Source organism: Brassica napus, chromosome C3, assembly GCF_020379485.1.
Source record: "Brassica napus cultivar Da-Ae chromosome C3, Da-Ae, whole genome shotgun sequence".
Classification (NCBI taxonomy): Eukaryota; Viridiplantae; Streptophyta; class Magnoliopsida; order Brassicales; family Brassicaceae; genus Brassica; species Brassica napus.
Genome location: NC_063446.1, coordinates 58,668,199 through 58,687,997, shown reverse-complemented (window position 1 = coordinate 58,687,997; position 19,799 = coordinate 58,668,199). Strand labels below are relative to the sequence as shown.

General features: G+C 37.8%; 1 protein-coding gene across 4 annotated transcripts; it reads right to left on the bottom strand.

The window, feature by feature from the left end:
• Positions 1 to 1,802: 1,802 nt before the first annotated feature.
• On the bottom strand, positions 1,803 to 19,577 carry LOC106389756 (probable LRR receptor-like serine/threonine-protein kinase At1g51880). 4 transcript variants are annotated; one of them, XM_048750302.1, is made up of 14 exons: positions 19,392 to 19,577; positions 18,876 to 19,303; positions 8,126 to 8,235; positions 6,249 to 6,727; positions 4,157 to 4,301; positions 4,009 to 4,080; positions 3,852 to 3,923; positions 3,695 to 3,778; positions 3,451 to 3,581; positions 3,152 to 3,366; positions 2,936 to 3,062; positions 2,788 to 2,853; positions 2,471 to 2,660; positions 1,803 to 2,392 (listed from the first exon to the last, which is right to left on the bottom strand). In XM_048750302.1, exons 1-14 carry the CDS (start codon positions 19,471 to 19,473, stop codon positions 1,984 to 1,986), a joined length of 2,610 nt encoding a protein of 869 aa, XP_048606259.1. In that variant the 5' UTR covers positions 19,474 to 19,577; the 3' UTR covers positions 1,803 to 1,983. The 4 variants fall into 4 exon arrangements, with proteins under 4 accessions (XP_048606259.1, XP_048606258.1, XP_022555801.2 ...); XM_048750301.1 differs by having other exon boundaries at positions 3,152 to 3,581; XM_022700080.2 differs by lacking the exon at positions 19,392 to 19,577 and having other exon boundaries at positions 3,152 to 3,581; positions 18,876 to 18,963; positions 19,124 to 19,303.
• Positions 19,578 to 19,799: the final 222 nt, after the last annotated feature.

Sequence of the window (19,799 nt, the reverse complement as noted above, 5' to 3'; positions counted from 1 at the left end):
GATCCGCAAATACTTCCTCCCTTTGGGGGTGGTTCGCATAGAATACCCACAGCACCAGACACAGCAACACTCTAACAGAGATCATCCCCAGCCCCGCGTTCACAACCCTCAGATTACACTCCAAGGGCGGACAGTAGTCCGATGTAATACTCTCAAACGTATCCCTCACAAAGTTGCAATCCCGAAAGCTAAGCAGCGGCGGCGTGTAATGCTCCAACGCTAGCTCTCGTTCACAGCTGCCACCAGCTGCTTGTATATCTCAGGCGTCACTCTCCCCACCGTCGTGCAGACATCGGATTTTGTTACCTCGCATATGTAGCTCTCCCACACCTAAAATCATTAAGACATGCCTTGGACCTTTGGTGTTTAGTTAAATACATTACAAAGATAAGTATGTACCGATGATGCGTTTCCTATTGACAGTTCCCAGGAGCCGCGCTCACGATCTTCCACGTTTGTGTCGAAGGGGCTGCAGAGAGGAGGCATTGGCGGTCTGGACTGGTTGTAGTAGAAGTTTTGGCCTGGAGATGGGTTTGTATTGGCGAAGGCGTAGACGAAGGTGTTCACGATGGTGACGATGCTGTTGATGACAAATTTGTTTTGAGCGAGAGTTTGGTTTGTTGTTTGCTCGTCTACGCATGAGAGGATGCTGCTTAGTGTTGTCTCTGCGTGAAGGTGGTCTACCCATTCCTTCATGGCTACACACGTATCTGAAATTGCACTGCACTGCACCAAACCAAAACAAAACAATGACATTTAGTCAGTGTTCTAAAAACGGCGGGTAGAGAGCAGTAAAAATGTAAATCCAAGGACCACTACCGGCAACAAAGAAGAAACAGTCAGGTCTCTGATCTTCCGGAATCGCTCGGCCGCCTTTAGAAGTGTTGACTCTTTCAAACGTCTTCACGTCTTTCTCCATCTGTGGTCGTTTCTTATGAATTGATTCTCAAAATTTCTTCATTATGCTCAATAATGATGTCGGACGGCATCTCGGTATCTACGGTCTCAGATTCTGTTTAAACCAATTAAACAAAAATACAAATAATTTCAGATTCTTACTAACATAAACAAAGCTATGAATATCCAAACGGCCAATCTTAGCAAACAAAACGACACAACCAGATCTAATAGTCATATTACATAAATACAATATTAACTAAAGCATATAATCTTCTATACATAACATAATCCGGTTTACCTTCATGAGTTCACCATTTGGCTCCATAGAAGCTCAATTTACAGGACACCACGCCACACCCTATGCCAAACAGGCAAACAACATATGAAACCAGTGAAAAATGAGACTTTGTCCGCTTCTACTAGTTCTCAGCATCAGCCACAACTTCACATGTAAATCACCAACCCAATCCAAATCAACGAACAATAAAAACATATGAGGAATCATATAAAACGCTAACCTGCAGCCGTAAATGTCACCAAGACTTCGACTTGTGATCAAGACAAATTTTCATCGCCATCGCTTCATTAATTTTCAGATCCATGAACTGAAATCGGATTCTGATTTTGAATCGTCAAACACAGATGCAAAAAAAAAACGATGAATCTGTAATGGGAGCTTTTGGGATTGTTGGAAAGAAGACGAAACAACGCTATCGAATGGCGGAGATGGAAGACGGGTCCTCGTTTCAAGACTGGGTTCTACTAAGCAAACATAAAGCCCAAATACAAACAAAACAGTAGCCCACACAGATTGCACACTAACTTAAATGAAACGCTGCGATTTCCCTCCCTGGACACGTGTTGTAAGCACAAAAATCGACTTATCTACGTGGAATCTGACGTGGCGCAACAGGAGAGAAGGAAACCCTTCTTTGTAATAATAGATATGCAAAAATACAGAGTGTTCATCTGGCATAAGGCGCAGATCTTAGCCTACTGGTTTTATTATTACAAAAGAATATTTACGGATGCAATAAGAGTGTACATGGCATTTTCAAAACATAAATTGGGAAATTCTCAAATTTATCTGGCTCTAGGGATAAACTCAGAAGCAGAGGAGAGACTGAAGTTGACATAACCTCTCGAGGACATCTCTTCGCTACCTTGTTTCCTTGCATTTTCCAAGGCCATACACTCGTTTAGCTCCATCACAACGTGTGCCATTGTTGGTCTCCGGTCGGAAGACGGGTTCACACAAGCCAGAGCCAGCTCTACCATCTTCCACGCACCGTTTGTGTCATAGTCCCCCATCAGTTTGGGGTCGATGATGTTCCTGAGGTCTCCTTTAGTGAGCATTAACACAGCCCATTCAATGATGTGGGTTCTCTCCCGGGTTTTATCTATAACAGGTTGGTTTGTGATGATTTGTAACAGCACTACACCAAAGCTGTATACGTCGCTCTTCTCACTCAGCGAGTTTGTTTTGTTGTACCTGAAAGAGTATATAACTTTCTCACCACTCATTTGGGCAACAAAACAAACAAAAGTGACGATAACTGAGTTCACTCACTCGGGGTCCAGGTAACCAGGTGTGCCCGCAACTGCAGTCGATATTTGGCAATCGCCATCGATTGGAAAAGATCTAGTGAGCCCAAAGTCAGCTAATTTAGCTCCATATCGCTCATTCAATAAAATGTTGGTAGTTTTCACATCTCTATGGACCATAGGAGGCTGACATCCATTGTGAAGATACTCTAACCCTGTTACAAATGGTTTGGTTTATGTCGATCTTGATTTGAGACATCATATACAGAACATCTAGTCCAACTTTTTATGTCATGAATCAGACAAAAAAAGGTAGAGATAATAAGTCGGAGTATTGCTCACCTTGTGCTGCCTCTACGGCAATTTGCATCCTGTTTTCCCAGGTTAGGACGTTGCCCCCGCGTTTTCCTGTAATGGGCATTGAATGTTTAAAACTGTGAAAGGAGATTGGATTCAACTAAATCAGAGTGTCTTAGGTAAAAGTGTTTACCCGACATGTTCTCACTCAGGTCTCCATTTGCCATGTATTCATAGATCAAAGCCAAGTTATCTCCATCATCACAGTATCCAACAAGTCCCACCAAATGTCTGTGATGAACTCTTGAAAGAAGGTCAACCTAAGAAATATAACAAAATTATCATTTCATGATTTGAGAAACTTCAAAGAAAACAAAGATTAACATGAGCAACATCTTGTTAAAAGTACCTCTGCTTTGAACTCCTTGTACCCTTGAGCTGATGAATGAGAGAGCATTTTAACAGCTACTTGAGTATCATCCAAGTTTCCATAATATACTGTACCAAAGCCTCCTTTGCCAAGAACTCTCTCAAAGTTTTTAGTTATTTTCAGCACCTCGTGATATGTGATCTTGAGGTCCTTACTTTTAACTCCACTGGCATTGACTGATATGGGTCCTCGAGCTGTAACACCGTATAAAAATATGTGAAATGAAGAAACTAAAATAAAAAAAAATACGTGAGTGTGACTAAAATCAAAAATCGTACATTTCTTTTTTCTTCTTCTAACAACGAAAATGATGGCCAAGATGACTAGCAAAGCAAACACTCCGGCCACTGACATTGCGATAGCAACCACTGGAACCTTTTTACTCTCTTTTCTGTAAGTTTCACTCAAACTGTACTCATCAAAAGGGGATATGAAGTTTAGTATGGCACAGAGAGTTTATTGTACTCTTCATCACTCCGAAAAATTTGAGACTGAATCAGTGAAGAAGTATGAACATCTTACATTAGTGTTAAAGAATTTCTGTGTAACCTTTGTTGAAGAGAATCTGGAATTGTGCTATTGAGATTTGGATTTCCACTTAAGTTTCTGCAAAGGAGAAAGCTCAAACTTTCCGAACCAAAAAAAAAATAGAGAAAGGGTGTTGATATAAGAAGCTCACATGAGTTTCAACAACTTCATATCAGCAAAAAACGCTGGAATATCTCCTGACAAATCATTCTTTGATAAATCTCTGTTCATTGAGAGAGAAAAAATTTGTTTAGTTATAAATCATATCAAATACGTAAGTTAATTGGTGTAACGGTTCAGGTACTTACAGCTCTATCAACTGTGTTAGCTTGGCAAATTCAGGTGTTATGCGACCAGTCAATTTGCTGTCTGTCAAGTTCCTAATGTATCCCAAAGAGTTAGAATTCGGGAAACCACGAAACAGAATGAATCTTGAGATGAACAAACAAAACATACAAGGATATGATCATTGGTGAATCAGCTTTTGGATAACTGCACTTTAAACCTTCCCAGTGTAAAAACTGAGGAGCACATGGATCTCCCTGCCAGCTAACCTTTTCCTTCAACTCGTAACTTTGCTTGATGTTAACCATAGCAGAAACTGATTAATCAGCACGTTCCATAAACCAGACAAAGTCAAAAGACAGGAAAGAAATTAGAAAAGGAATGGTTTTTAATGAACACTATATTCTGACCAGTGCGTCCGCACCAGTGTTTTTTATTTATTTTATATTGTTCAAAAAAATTTACATGATTGATTGTATATATTTTTACCACTTATCAATATTTAATATAATTTTATAGTTTATATGAATCAGTTTTTCTAATTAGTTTTAAATTTTCATTTGTTTTATCTATTTATAAATAAATAAATATATATCTATATATATATATATATATATATATATATCTTGATGGGTTGGGATTGAAATGTATAAATATAACAATAGCAGTGAATTATCATTTATTTTTTGTTTATACATTATTTATTTATTATAATAATTCATTATTTATGTCGAATTACATTTTTAGTTCTTAATAGATTAGATAAATAGGTTTTAGATGATATTTCTATTATAAACTTATACACATTTACTGTACATATTTTCTTTAAAATAAGTACTTTGTGCAGTATGTTATATTTTAAATTATACTAGATAAAATAGGTTAATTTTTTTATTATTTTAATTCTATATATTTTATTTGGTCTTTATATTAATTCATTCTACTAAACCTATCTAATCATACAATTGATCTAAATGGGTAATTATGATATAATAGAAACAAACATGGACCAAAATAATTAAAAAACCGTATAAGCTCAATTTAATAAGCAAACAGATTTTTTTGGTGGGAAAAAGGATTAGTTCCTTATAGATAGTTATGTTGAATTTTGGTTTTAAACGTAATAGGCTTTTTTGATTAAACCGACAAATTTTCAATTTATATGATAGTATATAGAGAAGAAATATTCAATAAATTAGTCAAGTGTAGCTAGATTTTTTATTTTAAAGATTGATATCATATTATTTAATGTGGTTGCTTAAATATAGGAACTATATTGTTTAAAAGGCTAGTGGCATAAATTTGTCATATTAAAGATAAAGTGAGGGTTAATTTCCACTTGTACTTCAGTCTTAATAGATTATATATATTTTTATTTGGTCTTTATATTAATCCATTCGACTAAACCTATCTAATCATACAATTAATCTAAATGGGTAATTGTGATATAATAGAAACAAACATTGACCTGAATAATTAATAAAAACCGTATAAGCTCAATTTAATAAGCAAACAGATTTTTTTGGTGGAAAAAAGGATTAGCTCCTTATAAATAGGTATGTTGAATTTTGGTTTTAAACGTAATTGGCTTTTTTGATTAAATCGGCACATTTCCAATTTATATGATAGTATATAGAGAAGGAATATTCAATAAATTAGTCAAGTGCAGGTTTTTTATTTTAAAGAATGATATCATATTATTTAATGTGGTTGCTTAAATATAGGAACTATATTGTTTAAAAGGCTACTGGCATAAATTTGTAATATTAAAGATAAAGTAATGGTTAATTTTCACTTGTACTTCAGTTTTAATAGATTAGATATTTTTATTTGGTCTTTATATTAATCCATTCTACTAAACCTATCTAATCATACAATTAATCTAAATGGGTAATTATGATATAATAGAAACAAACATTGACCTGAATAATTAATAAAAACCGTATAAGCTCAATTTAATAAGCAAACATATTTTTTTGGTCGGAAAAAGATTAGTTCTTTATAAATAGGTATGATGAATTTTGGTTTAAACGTAATTGGCTTTTTGATTAAATCGACACATTTCCAATTTATATGATAGTATATAGAGAAGGAATATTCAATAAATCAGTCAAGTGCAAATTTTTTATTTTAAAGATTGATATCATAATATTTAATGTGGTTGATTTAAAAGGCTAGTGGCATAAACTTGTAATATTAAAGATAAAGTAAAGGTTAATTTCCACTTGTACTTTAGTTTTAATATATTAGATGTCTGAATTACCTTCATCTTGGCTCGTGTCGAGCTGTAGAAAGTTTAAGACGTTGTAAATCTCGAGGGCGTTGATAAGAGGAGGAAGAGTTGAGTTCCCAGTCATTACAAAAGAGAAATTGAATTTCCCATCTGGAGAATTCAAAGCTCTTGGGTTATACAATGTTCTCATTTGGAGTTTCCGAGGCCTATAATAGGGGAACCAATTTTTGCCACCATTATAAGTAATGTTGAACTCTCTGATATCATTAGCTTCAAGATTATGTATTTCTGCGAAATGCATGTATATATATGTCTGTGCAGTGATCTCGCTGAGAGTCCAATTTAAGGTTAGAGGCTGACTAGCATTTTTAGGGACAGCAGCTGTCTTCGCCACAACTTCTGGCACATCGTAGAAGTTACTTGTATTGACAAAAAGGTCCGTCCTTATAGATACCTTTTGGTCGTCTGAGTATGGAAGCCAGGTTCGGTCGTGGATGTCGTCATCATACCTATAAAAGGAAAGGAGAGTATTAATGGAATCTCTTTTTTTTGGGGCGGTTTCTGGTATTCTCTTTTTTTTTTGTCATCCGTTTCTGATATTCTCTTATTATTCAAAACTTTAATCTCACACATTCTATATTCTGAATGAATTAATAGACTTTCATTTTTCTCCTACTTTTTCTCCCAAAATTTCAATTTCAAATTTTAATTATCGGAAACAACTTAGGTTTTGAATGGTGGCAAAATGAATGAAGAGGAACATTAAATTTTTTTATCATTCCTATAAACACTATTTATAAAGAATAATTCTTCCTTTTTCATTTCTGCTCATTCCTTTTTTTTGTATAGAATAATACAAATAAATCATTACTCACCAAATTTGAAAAAGAACAATCATTCTCATTTATTTATATTGTTTAATCCATCTTCAGCTTTTTTATATTCATAGTGTTCTTAAAATGTTTATGAGTTAGACCATTACTATAACTACAACCATTATATCAAGTAGTACTTTGGAAACTGTACTATTTGGTACAATTAGATTCTCGGACAATGGTACAACTTGTATAACTAAACTCTAGTTATACCAGGTTATACTCGAACAATGGTACAATTTTGTATAATTGAATTCTACTTACACGAAATTACACATTTATACTAAGTTGCACTCGAATAACTGTGTAACTTAGTATAACTACTTGATAATAGTACAACTACATGAAAGTTGTACTACTGTCACATAGTTATACCAGGTTGTATTACAGTGATGGTGCAATTTGGTATAATTATTTCCTAAGTTTTTTAGTTATTTTACGTAGTTACCAAAATCTGTGAATTCAAAAGAAATTGAAAAAAAGGAAACCGACAAAGAAATGAAACAATAAAAAAATAAAAAGAATAAGAAGAAGAGAATAAATGAAAAAAAAACTAATTTGGCCATATTCTTAAATGCAAAAGAAGAAGATTGCAAACAAAGGAGAAAACAAAAACAAATCAGAAGAAGAAGATAGAAGAGAAATCGGAAAAAAAAGAACGAGGCGTGAAAAATTAGGAGAAAATTTTTAAAAACAACAAAAAAAAAAAAGAGAGGGAGAGAAGAAGAGAGAGCTTGGGTTTAGATTTATAGTTTAGGAGGAAAATAAATTAGGTTAAAAAGAGTGGTGAATTTTGTAAACTGATAAATTTCTGAAAGTTTTCAATTTTTAACAAATTTTGAAATTAAAAAATAGAAATTAATTTAATTTTTCGAAAGAGAGTTTTTTTTTTTTTTTGGAAAAGGAAAGAAAGAGAGTATTTAAGAAAAAACTTTGTTGTAGGAGTATATAAGCATTTAATCCTTGTTGTTAACTTAACAGAAAGAACAAACCAACAATTACAAATACATAACCTTTCTGACTCATTTTTACCTGACAAATAATGGTGTGGGTGAAAAGTAAACTCTTGAGACCAAGATCAACGATCCACTTTGCGTGACATAAGTTCCATTGTGTAAGGGACGGATTTCCAAAGAGTTAATCACTACAAGAAAACAGCGATATTCTGACGGACATTCCGACGGAAAATGAAATCCTCGGAATATACCGAGGAATTTCCGAGGAAATTCCGAGGAAACACAAAATTGGGTTTCCTCGGAATTTCCTCGGAATATACCGACGGAATTCCGAGGAAACTACAGTCCGTCGGAATATTCCGAGGAAATTCCGAGGAAAACTCTGTTCCTCGGAAAAAACCGATGAATTCCGAGAAAATATTATAGCCGTTGGAGAGCCGTTGGGGGATTTTACAAAATTCCGAGGAAATTCCGACGAACTAGTTTTGTCCGTCGGAATTCCGTCGGAATTTCCTCGGTATGTCGGCAGGATTTAAACTATAAATACAAGCACTCCTCTTCCTCTTCATTCACTTCATATCTTCATCCTCCCTCTTACTCTATTTACACACGAATTTGATTCATAAAAAATATGTCTTCTTCAAATTATTTTCGTTCTTGGATCGATCGACCTCATTTGGATCCGAACACGAGATTGCTTACGGAAGAATACCAACGAGGTATAACTGAATTCATGGGGTTAGTTCACCGACAACCGGAAGCAAAAACAGGTATGTTAAGATGTCCTTGCTCTAATTGTAAAAATAGAAAGGTTATTAAAGAGTGGGATGTTTGGACTCATCTATATTTGAGTGGGTTTACACGAAGTTACAAAATTTGGTATCATCATGGGGAAACTGATTATGAACATGGTAGTACTAGTGAACCTCAGCCAGCGGTTAGATTAGAAGAACCAATTAGAACGGATGTAGATTATGGTGTAGGTACTGAGCAGATGGTAAATGATCATTTTAGAGGGGAAGATTTACCCAATGCAGAAGCTAGGAGATTTTATGATATGTTGGATGCTGGAAAGCAACCATTGTACGAAGGTTGCAGAGATGGTCATTCAGCTTTATCATCTGCTACAAGATTGATGGGCATTAAAACAGATTATAATTTGGCTGAAGACTGTGTGGATGCGATTGCTGATTTTGTAAAAGGTATTCTACCCGAGGATAATGTAGCTCCTGGTTCATACTACGAGGTTCAGAAACTCGTAGCTGGTCTTGGTTTATCGTATCAGGTAATAGATGTATGCAGCGACAACTGCATGATTTATTGGAGGGTGGATGAACAGCGGGTTACATGCAAATTTTGTGGAAAGCCTCGTTATAAAGATACAATTGGAAGAGTTCCAGTGCCATATAAAAGGATGTGGTATTTACCTTTGACGGAAAGGTTGCAGAGGTTGTATCTGTCTGAACGCACAGCGCAACCAATGAGATGGCATGCGGAGCACTCAACAGATGGTGAGATCAGACATCCTTCAGATGCAAAAGCGTGGAAGCATTTCCAATCAAAGTATCCCGACTTTGCGTATGAGAGAAGAAATGTCTACCTTGGATTATGTACTGATGGTTTCAGTCCGTTTGGCAAGAGTGGAAGACAGTATTCTCTATGGCCCGTCATTCTTACACCATACAACCTCCCCCCAAACTTGTGCTTGCGACGAGAGTTTTTGTTTCTCTCGATTCTCGTTCCCGGACCAGAGCATCCTAAGAGATCACTTGATGTGTTTCTTCAGCCACTAATATATGAGTTGCAACAACTATGGGCTCAAGGTGCTGAAACATACGATGTTTCGTGTAAAGAAAACTTTCAAATGCGGGCAGTACTAATGTGGACAATAAGTGATTTTCCAGCATATGGTATGTTGTCTGGATGGACAACGCATGGAAGGCTATCATGTCCATATTGTCAAGATAACACTGATGCTTTCCAACTAAAGCACGGAAGGAAAACGTGTTGGTTTGACTGTCACAGGAGATTCCTACCACCTGATCATCCATATCGTAGGAGTAGGAATTTGTTTACGAAGAACAAGAGGGTGTTTGACAGTCCACCTCCGGAAATTTGTGGGAAAGATTTGAAGATACAACTAAGAGATTTTGGTGCAGAAAGGACGCCAGAAGTCGGTGGACATGAGCGTTTTCCGGTAGATGCTGTTGGAGAACTACATAACTGGCACAAAAAAAGTATTTTCTGGGATCTGCCATACTGGGAGGATCATCTGCTAAGGCATAATTTAGATGTCATGCATATTGAGAAGAACTTTTTTGACAATCTCATGAACACGATCCTTAATGTTCAAGGTAAAACAAAGGATAATTTGAAGTCAAGACTGGATTTAGTCGATATATGTGCTCGTTCAGAACTTCATGTTGATGAGAATGGTAGGGCTCCTTTTCCCATATACCGACTTGATGCAGCGGGAAAAGATGCGTTCTTTGATTGGATTTCAAACGATGTGGAATTTCCAGACGGTTACGCATCAAATTTGCGTAACTGTATCGACAGAAAGGAAGGAAAGTTTACTGGCTTGAAAAGCCACGATTGCCATGTAATGATGCAGCGCCTCCTTCCGTTCGCCTTCAAGGAAATATTACCACGAAATGTTCATGAAGCAATTGCAGGGATAAGTGGTTTCTTCCGCGATTTATGCACGAGATCAGTGACTCTTGAAGGTATTGAAAATTTGAAGACTAACATAGCCGTGATTCAGTGCAACCTTGAGAAGATATTTCCTCCCTCATTTTTTGATGTTATGGAGCATCTTGTTATTCACCTGGCAAGAGAATTGGAACTTGGTGGTCCTGTGCAGTATAGATGGATGTATCTGTATGAGCGGTATATGTTCCATTTGAAGAAGATGGTGAAAAATTTAAGTAGGGTGGAAGGTTCTATAGTCGCACAGATGATCAATGAAGAAACTTCAAACTTTGCCGAGTACTACTTTCCAGCAGAAGTTCAGACCAAAAACAGAAGACCTGCTCGGCATGATGATAGAGGCGAACGGGCAACATATCATGTTACGGTTCCAGACATTTTCACAGACGTTGGACGACTTAGCGGAAAACCAAAGGACCGTCGACTTACTGAGCAGGAGCGCAGTCATTTGCAAACATATTTGCTCACCAACTGCGAAGACGTTCTTCAATATGAGAGGTAAATAAATGAGCTTACAAATTTTTATTTTAACAAGTTGAAATTTAAATCTTAATTAATTACATTATTGTCATCATATACAGGATTTTCATGGCAGAAAAGCGGTTCGAGTATAGATACGCCACAGAGGACGAACTAGAAGAAATGAAGCAGAGAGAATTTACTGGATGGATGTTTACTTATGTGAGTGCTTTAAACAAATTAAAATATATTTTATCACATATTTATACTAATTCACATTTATTGATATAATATATATATATGTGCTATTAATAGGTGTCTGCTGGTTTGGCCAGAGGTGAAACATTTGACGATTGGATACGTGAGATGGTCGTTGGACCAAACTTTGTTGTGAAGTCATATCCGAGATTTTGTACTCGAGGATATGCATTCACAACTCAGAAGAGGAGACGTTCGAGTACGACTTATGATGCTGGCGTTTGTTCTGCATCAGGAGATGATGTATACTACGGACACATACATGAGATTTTGGAAATCAAGTATTTGGGCATGGTTGGATTGCGCTGTACTGTTTTCTATTGTGATTGGCACGACAACACCCCAGATCGAGGTGTGAGAACAGATGCATTTGGTGTTACATCAGTAAATTCGAGGCGAAAGCTGCAATATTATGATCCTTTCATTCTTGCTTCCCAGGCCGATCAGGTAATTAAATGTTAATTATTCAGAATGATTCATCATCATGTGTATTAATTTATAATTTTTCTAAATGTTACAGGTTTGTTATATCAAGTACCCCCGGGTAAGGAACAGAGATGATCCATGGGTTACTGTTACAAGACTCAACCCGAGAGGCCGAGTTCAGGGAAGTTCTGAGCTGGAAGACCCACTACAACCAAGCACATCCGGCAACTGTAGTGCAGCAGAAGATTTAGCTGGAGTTGGCCTTGTAGTCGATTTAACCGACTTTGGAGAGGAAGCCGTCGTTCACGTAGAGGATGAACCAGTAATTGGAGAGTTTCACCAAGATCCAGATTCAGATTCATCTGGTGATGATGACTCGGAAACAGACTACCATTGAACTTATTTTTTTTTTTTTTTAAGAAATACCGAGGAAATTCCGAGGAACACTTGATATAACCTCTTTCCTCGGATAATAGTTATTTGGTTTATCTAGCAAGGCAAAGCTGAATACGAATTAAAAGCTACACAAAACACAACCAAATAAAACAAAGAAACCATGTAAAAGAAATACGAACTCATAATTAAGAAACCTAAAAAAAAACTCAGTTCAAAATTAACAGAAAATAAGACCATAAAACGTTAGAATAGAAAAGAAAATAAAATAGCCGGTGATAGCTCCTACTCCTCGTCTCCTGCTCCAGATGTTCCTGCATCGTTGGGTCTCTTGGACCTCTTTCTTACCCTGTGTGTACCACTCGAACCCGAACCAGAGCTGGATGGAGAGTTGTCCCGATGAACTACATCATCCTTTTGGCAACGACACGGCCTGATACGTGAAATGGCAGCCCAGATCTTGTGTAGCATGTCGTTGTTTGTCTTTATGCTCTGATCTCTCCAATGTTGTTGCTGGCGCGAAGTGGCGTTCGGTGGAAGCTCTTGCAGCTTGTACTGGCTGGAGTCTGATGGGAGTAGCTGATGGGGTTGTGAATCATCTGGAATGGCTTGTGCAGCCTCATCTTGTCCTTCTTCATCAACCACGCCCTTGCCTTTGGTCTGATATTTTGGCGTGAAGAAGGATGGCTTGTCTACTAGTGCGGTAGCAGGGGGTAGAAACTCAACTGCAGCCTCTGAAAGTAGAGCAGTCAGGCCGATCTGAGGCAGGTGGCAGTAGAGTGTTTTCTTCGCTCGGTCCTGGAATACGTAGACGTAAGGACCATCCCGATCGATCCTCGAGTGGGGACCAGCTATGAACTCCTTACTTACTAGAGAAATGACATCCAGGTAGTTCCAAGCAATGTTGTTCGATCTGTCCAGTGCTACCTGGTGGTTCTCACAGTCTACACCCACATGTCTAAGGATCCGAGTAATCACTGCACCAAATCCACATGCATTGCTCTTGGATTTGGTTACTTTCCCCTTGTATCCTGCTAAGTTTGCGGCCAGCACCGCTCCCATGTTGAAGGCAGTAGCAGGTGGGAATGTAGAGTTTCCAAATGCCGGTAGCAAATGCCTCACACCTTGGTACAGGAGGCACAACTCCCATTGCGTGACTGATGCGGCTGTGGTTGTCCCGTATAGCAATGAGCCAATGAGGCGTGTCGCATATCTCAGTACTGGGCTCCGGATAAGTGACTCCTTTGCCTGAGAAGATCTATAAACCCCTGTGCCAATCGTTTCCCAGAAGTTCAACAGCTCTGAAGTCCAATAAAGACCATATGTCCTCTCCCCCGCACTCAATCCAAATAGTCCGCAGAGGTCTGTGAAAGATACCTCATAGTATACTTTCTGCACTACGAATGCCAGAAAACCTTCCTGATGGCTATCATCGGGACGGGTGACGTATGCGGATGCTATGAACTGGCGTACCAACTCCGGATAAGTGGGTTCCTTGAGGTTGCATAGTTGGCCTAGACCCATGTTCTGGAACAGTCCTTCAATGTCTGCTTTGATTCCCAATATTGTCATCGTCTCAGGACATGCTAGTTGTGTAGCCGGAACGGCTACCTTCTTCATGTTGTTGTAGTGGGTGGTATCAGACTTATCCCACTTCTTTGGCCTTTGCTTCTCCAGCTGTGACGAACCCGCTTCTTGTGTGTTTTTCTTTGCTGATGTTTTCGTGCGCTTCATTCTCTACAAAATAGAATCATTGCTCTCAACATGGTTATAATCAATTAAGAAGGCAAAGCTGAACATGAAAATGAAAAGCAAAATCGAGTTGTGATAAAAAAAACGAAATTGAAAAAAATTCTCTATCCCTAAATCATCTCAAATCATGTTCCAAACTCGTTGATCACAGACAATTGTGTTCTATTCCATGTTTAAACATCTGTTTCATGCATATTTGATCAAGGAATCAACACGGAAATAAGAAATTCACAAAACCCAAAAAATTGCTCAAGAACACGATTTCAGAATGTGGAGATTCGCGGAGTATACCTGTCTTAGGGTGAAGACGAGTGTAGGAATCAGGTAGAGCTCGAAAAATCAAGTGGAATAGAGCCCAAAATTGTTCAAATCGGATGATTATAGAGAGAGAAAGGGGGGGGGCGAATTATAGGGGAAATCGGAGGGGATGAGAGTTCTAAGGTTTAGATCCAAAAAAGGTCGGGTTTTGCCTTATAATTCTGTTTTCCGAACACGCATCGATCGATGCGTTTTGTTTCTATAACGCATCGATCGATCACATTCTTACGGCCCGGGCCATCTTGGTAATCGATCGATGCGTTTTTGTTCTATAACGCATCGATCGATGCGTTTTTAAAAAAACATACAAGATTTTCCGAGGAAATTCCGAGGAACAATTCAGATTGTCGATCGATCGATGGGATACTCTCATCGATCGATCACAATCTTACGGCCCGGTCCATCCTAGTAATCGATCGATGCGTTTGTGTTCTATAACGCATCGATCGATGCATTTTTAAAAAAACATACAAGATTTTCCGACGAAATTCCGAGGAACAATTCAGATTGTCGATAGATCGATGGGTTACTCTCATCGATCGATCACAATCTTACGGCCCCGTAAATCCTAGTAATCGATCGATGCGTTTTTGTTCTATAACGCATCGATCGATGCATTTTTAAAAAAACATACAAGATTTTCCGATGAAATTCCGAGGAACAATTCAGATTGTCGATAGATCGATGGGTTAATCTCATCGATCGATCACAATCTTACGGCCCGGTCCATCCTAGTAATCGATCGATGCGTTTTTGTTCTATAACGCATCGATCGATGCATTTTTAAAAAAACATACAAGATTTTCCGAGGAAATTCCGAGGAACAATTCAGATTGTCGATAGATCGATGGGATACTCTCATCGATCGATCACAATCTTACGGCCCGGGCCATCTTAGTAATCGATCGATTTGTTTTTGTTCAAAAACGCATCGATCGATGCGTTTTTTTTAAAAAAATTACGTTTTGAAACCCCAAACACTAGTTCGTCGGAATTTCCTCGGAATATTCCGAGGAAATTTCGAGGAAGAAGAGGGTTTCGTCGGAGTTCCCTCGGAATAATCCGAGGAAATTCCGAGGAAATAGGGTTTTTAAACCGAAAACAACGTTTTGCCGTTTGAATAACACCTATATAACCCTTATTAAGTGTCTTACGTTCATTATGAAGTCAAAAATTTGTTCCTTACCGTATAATTAACACTTTTCCGATTGTATGAACGAAATCTCGCAACATAAGAGAAACACTTATACCTTTTAACGAACGGTAAAGGGAATACTTTCAATTAGTTTTGAAATTTGTTATTTCATGGTTTATGCTCATGTATACAAAGAATCCTCAATGGTATGCATTACAATTGTATAAGAAATGAAATACGGCAAAAAAAATTGATGTTTTGAAACCCCAAACACTAGTTCCTCGGTATTTCCTCGGAATATTCCGAGGAAATTCCGACGGATATTTTACTATCTGTCGGAATTTCCTCGGAATATTTTCATTTTACCGGGCAAATATTTCGCGAAAATTGAAATTAGAATTCCGACGGAATTCCGACGGATAATGTCCGTCGGACCCTAGGTTTTATAACCACGAGCCCCTTCTTCTTCCCCATTTCTCTCTTCTTCCTCTGCGCGACTCCTCTCTTTCTCTCCGGCGATTTCCCCCTGAAATCCGACGATATCTCCGGCGATCTCCCTCTTCTCTTACACAAATCATGTAAGGACCCTATCCCACTCTCTTAGGTTCTATTTGTTAGGTTTTTGTGTAGTTTTGATAGATTTTTGTTAGGGTGATTGGTTAGGATTGTGATTTGGTTGTATAATAGGTTTAGAATTGTGATTTGGTTGAATAATTTGTTTTGTTGAATTGATTTAGAATTTTTTTATAATTTTTTTATTTTTTGTATTTATAAAATCGATTTTTGTATATAAAATCGATTTTTGTATTTTACAAAACGATTTTTCTATATAAATTCGATTTTTTGGATTTTACAAAAAAAAATTCTATATAAATTCGATTTTTTGGATTTTACAAAACATTTTAATTATTAAACAATTTTTATTTATTAAAACTATTTTTGTTTATTAGAACTATTTTTATATATTTATTAAAAAATTTAATATATATAAATCTTTTTCTGTGATTAAATTATTTGGGATTTTTTTTTAATAAAAAAAATTAATTTATATATTTCTGTATTTATTAAATATATATTTTTTAATTTACAGGTCTCATGATGATCAGACCCGGCCTCGACAGCGTCGTGGTCGTGGTGGTACGGGGAGCCAGTCTCGGGATTCCAGCCATTTTCAGGATTCCCCTTCGCCCCACAGCTCCAACCATACATCTCCCTCTGCTGCACCCGCTCATGCTCCTCTCGCTCCCGCTGCTGCATCCGCTCCTGTTCCTCCGGGTCCTCCGGGAGTGATGAGGGTTGCGGAGTTGGTTCAACAGCCCGGTCGTGACCATCTTCCGTATCTCACTCCGTATCCACATGGACGGGGTCAAACATGGTAATTAAACATTTTTTTTTCTTTAAATTTGGATTCATTATTAACCGTTTGTTCTTTTAATAAGGTTCAACCGATCCGGGAACGGGATCAGCGCATGGATCAACCGTATGATGTACTCGGCCCTCGACAGTGGACATCCGACTTTCACTCACTTCCCAACCGACAAGCAGGTTCTGTGGTTTCGTCAGTTTGCGGTAAGTATTCTAATTTTTTACTTATATTTTTAATCTTTAATATAAATTTTCTACTAATTGTGTTTTTTTTTCAGCAAGAGTTCAACTGGAATTCCGATGAGACGCTCTTTATCTATCACCACTTCGTCCATAAAGTAATGGACAACTATGGGAAGCAGATCCACGAGTGGAAGAAGAAGTGGGAAATCAATAAGGTTCGATTTAATTTATTAAACAATTTTTTAATTTATTAAACTATTTTTTAATTTATTAAACTTTTTCTTTTTTTTTTAATTAAAAGGTCCCAAAGTCGATGAACGATACGGTCTGGAAGGAGTTGTGTGCGCATTGGGATAAGGAGGAGACGAAAGAAACTTCTTCCACCAACTCCACCAACCGCAGGAGCGACCGTAAAGGGAAGGGCATCTACAAGCATAACTTGGGTGCTCAATCTATTGCCACTCTCGGAGATCGCATGGTAAGTTCAACCGCTTTTTCTTCAATTATTTGAGTTTCAGAATTTAAATTTATTGTGCATTTCTTCTAATTTCTAATGTTTCTTTAATTTTATGTTTTTTTTCAAGGCGGAAGAAAATGATGGCGAGCCGGTCGATGATCTCGCCCTAATGAGGAGGGCGTATACCAACAAGAAGACCGGCCAGATTGATGACGGTCTTGTGAGGGACGTGGTCGACCTGGTCCAAACTCAGGTGGTAGACGAAGTGTCTCAGCTTCAAACCGAGGATGACGCTTCGACGGCTTCGACCAACTTGTCCCGGTTTCGAATCAACGAAATCGTTGAATCCGTAAGTTCTTTTTTTTAAAGTTCAATTCATTTATTTCTTGGTTTAAATTTCTAAATTTGGCTTTTTTCTATTCAGTCGGTTCCAAAGAAGAAGGGACGTTTGTTCGGTTTGGGTCGTCGCACCCGGTCGGTTCCTCCTTCTTCTGCACCACCGCCCTTTGTTGATCCAGAAGTACTTACGGCTCAGTTGAAGGACAAAGATGATCGAATATCTTTGTTGGAGACCCAGATGGCGGCTCAACAGGCGGGCTATGAGGCACAGAGGAGGCTGAACCAGCAAATGATGGAGATGATGCAGAGGATGTACCCGAACGAGGTGTTCCCGGACGTGCCAGACCCGTAGTTTTTTTTTCCCCAATCTCGGAATGTTTTATTTTTATTTGTGAAACTTTGAATATTAATTAGTATGATTTCAATTTTACTTTTAATTTCATATTTTCGAATTTAAATTTCAGAAATTTTATTTTTTCAAAAAAATTAATATTTTTTACATTTCGAGGAAATTAATTATATTTTTCACTACATCGATCGATGCGTTTTTGAACAAAAACGCATCGATCGATCCGTTTTTTTTAAAAAAATAGCGAGGGACATTTCCCTCGGAATTTTCCGAGGGACAACTCCCTCGGAAAATTCCGAGGAACGGATCCCTCGGAATATACCGAGGGAACAGTTCCTCGGAATAAACCGAGGAAAAAGTCCGTCGGTATACTCCTATCGATCGATGTATATATGTCCAAACACGCATCGATCGATGAACTTCCGAGGAATTATCCCGACGAAGTTCTACCTCGGTATATTCCGAGGACTTTTCCGACAAACAAGGGATCCTCGGAATTTCCTCGGAAATTTATTTCCTCGGAATTCCGTCGGAAAATTCCGAGGGATTTCAGAGGAAAAAAGAAATTCCGAGGAATTATTTCCGACGACGTATTTCGTCGGAATTGCGTCGGAATAACGATATTCCGACGAAATTCCGACGATTTTTTCCCTCAGAATCCTTGATGTTTTCTTGTAGTGAATAAACGGTGTCGTTTCTCCTGTCTTAACGAGACAAACTTGAAGACGGTTTTGTGTTAAGACATGGATCATCTCACGGTTCGAACCATATCTGCCTCCAGGGAATGAAACAGAAGTCCATTTGTTAGGACCAATGTGAAGATCAAACCTTGGGAGTCTATTTAGATCGTCATAGTTCCCATAATTAAAGGAAGCTTTGATCAGATATTTTCGGTTAGCTGTGAGGTTAAAGTTGTAACAGTTTCTTTCACCTTCAGGAAAGCTTCTTAAAGTCCAATATTGTTGCTGTAAACGCGTTTTGTTCGCATCATTGATCCTCCCGACCAATCCGCTATCGATGTAATTCGCATCTGATTCGTATATTATATTCGTCGACTTCTCCGTATAAACCGTTTCTTTAGGGACCAGCCCACAAGCTAAACTGATGAATTCTGTTCATGATCAACGTTATTTTATTCCAAAACGGTTCAATCAAAGCAGTAATAGCATGAAGAAAATAAATGTAAACAGAGTAAGAACCTGATTGATCTTGAGCTTGAACTGATTCAAAAATACCATAGGCTATTATCAAGAGCAGCAAAAAGCTATGAAAATACTTCATTTTTTCTTTCTATATTTTCTGTGTGTTGGTTGCTCTGATTCAGAAGAGGCTATTATTTATGGTTCATTCGTCTTAGATTGCCGAAGACTCATGAGATTACATTGTAGGTACTAGTCAACGTATTTTGGCACTCATGAGATTACATTGTTACATGTGTCCTAGTCCAATCCCATATCCCACAAATGGGCTACAGCCACGTGTCTGCCGTAAGAGAGCTGTTACTATGTACATTGGTTAAACTTTTTCAAAGTCGTATTCTCAACTTTTTGCATTCCATATCATAATATCTAGGCCCTGAGCATAATATCCGTAACCCGAAATCCGTA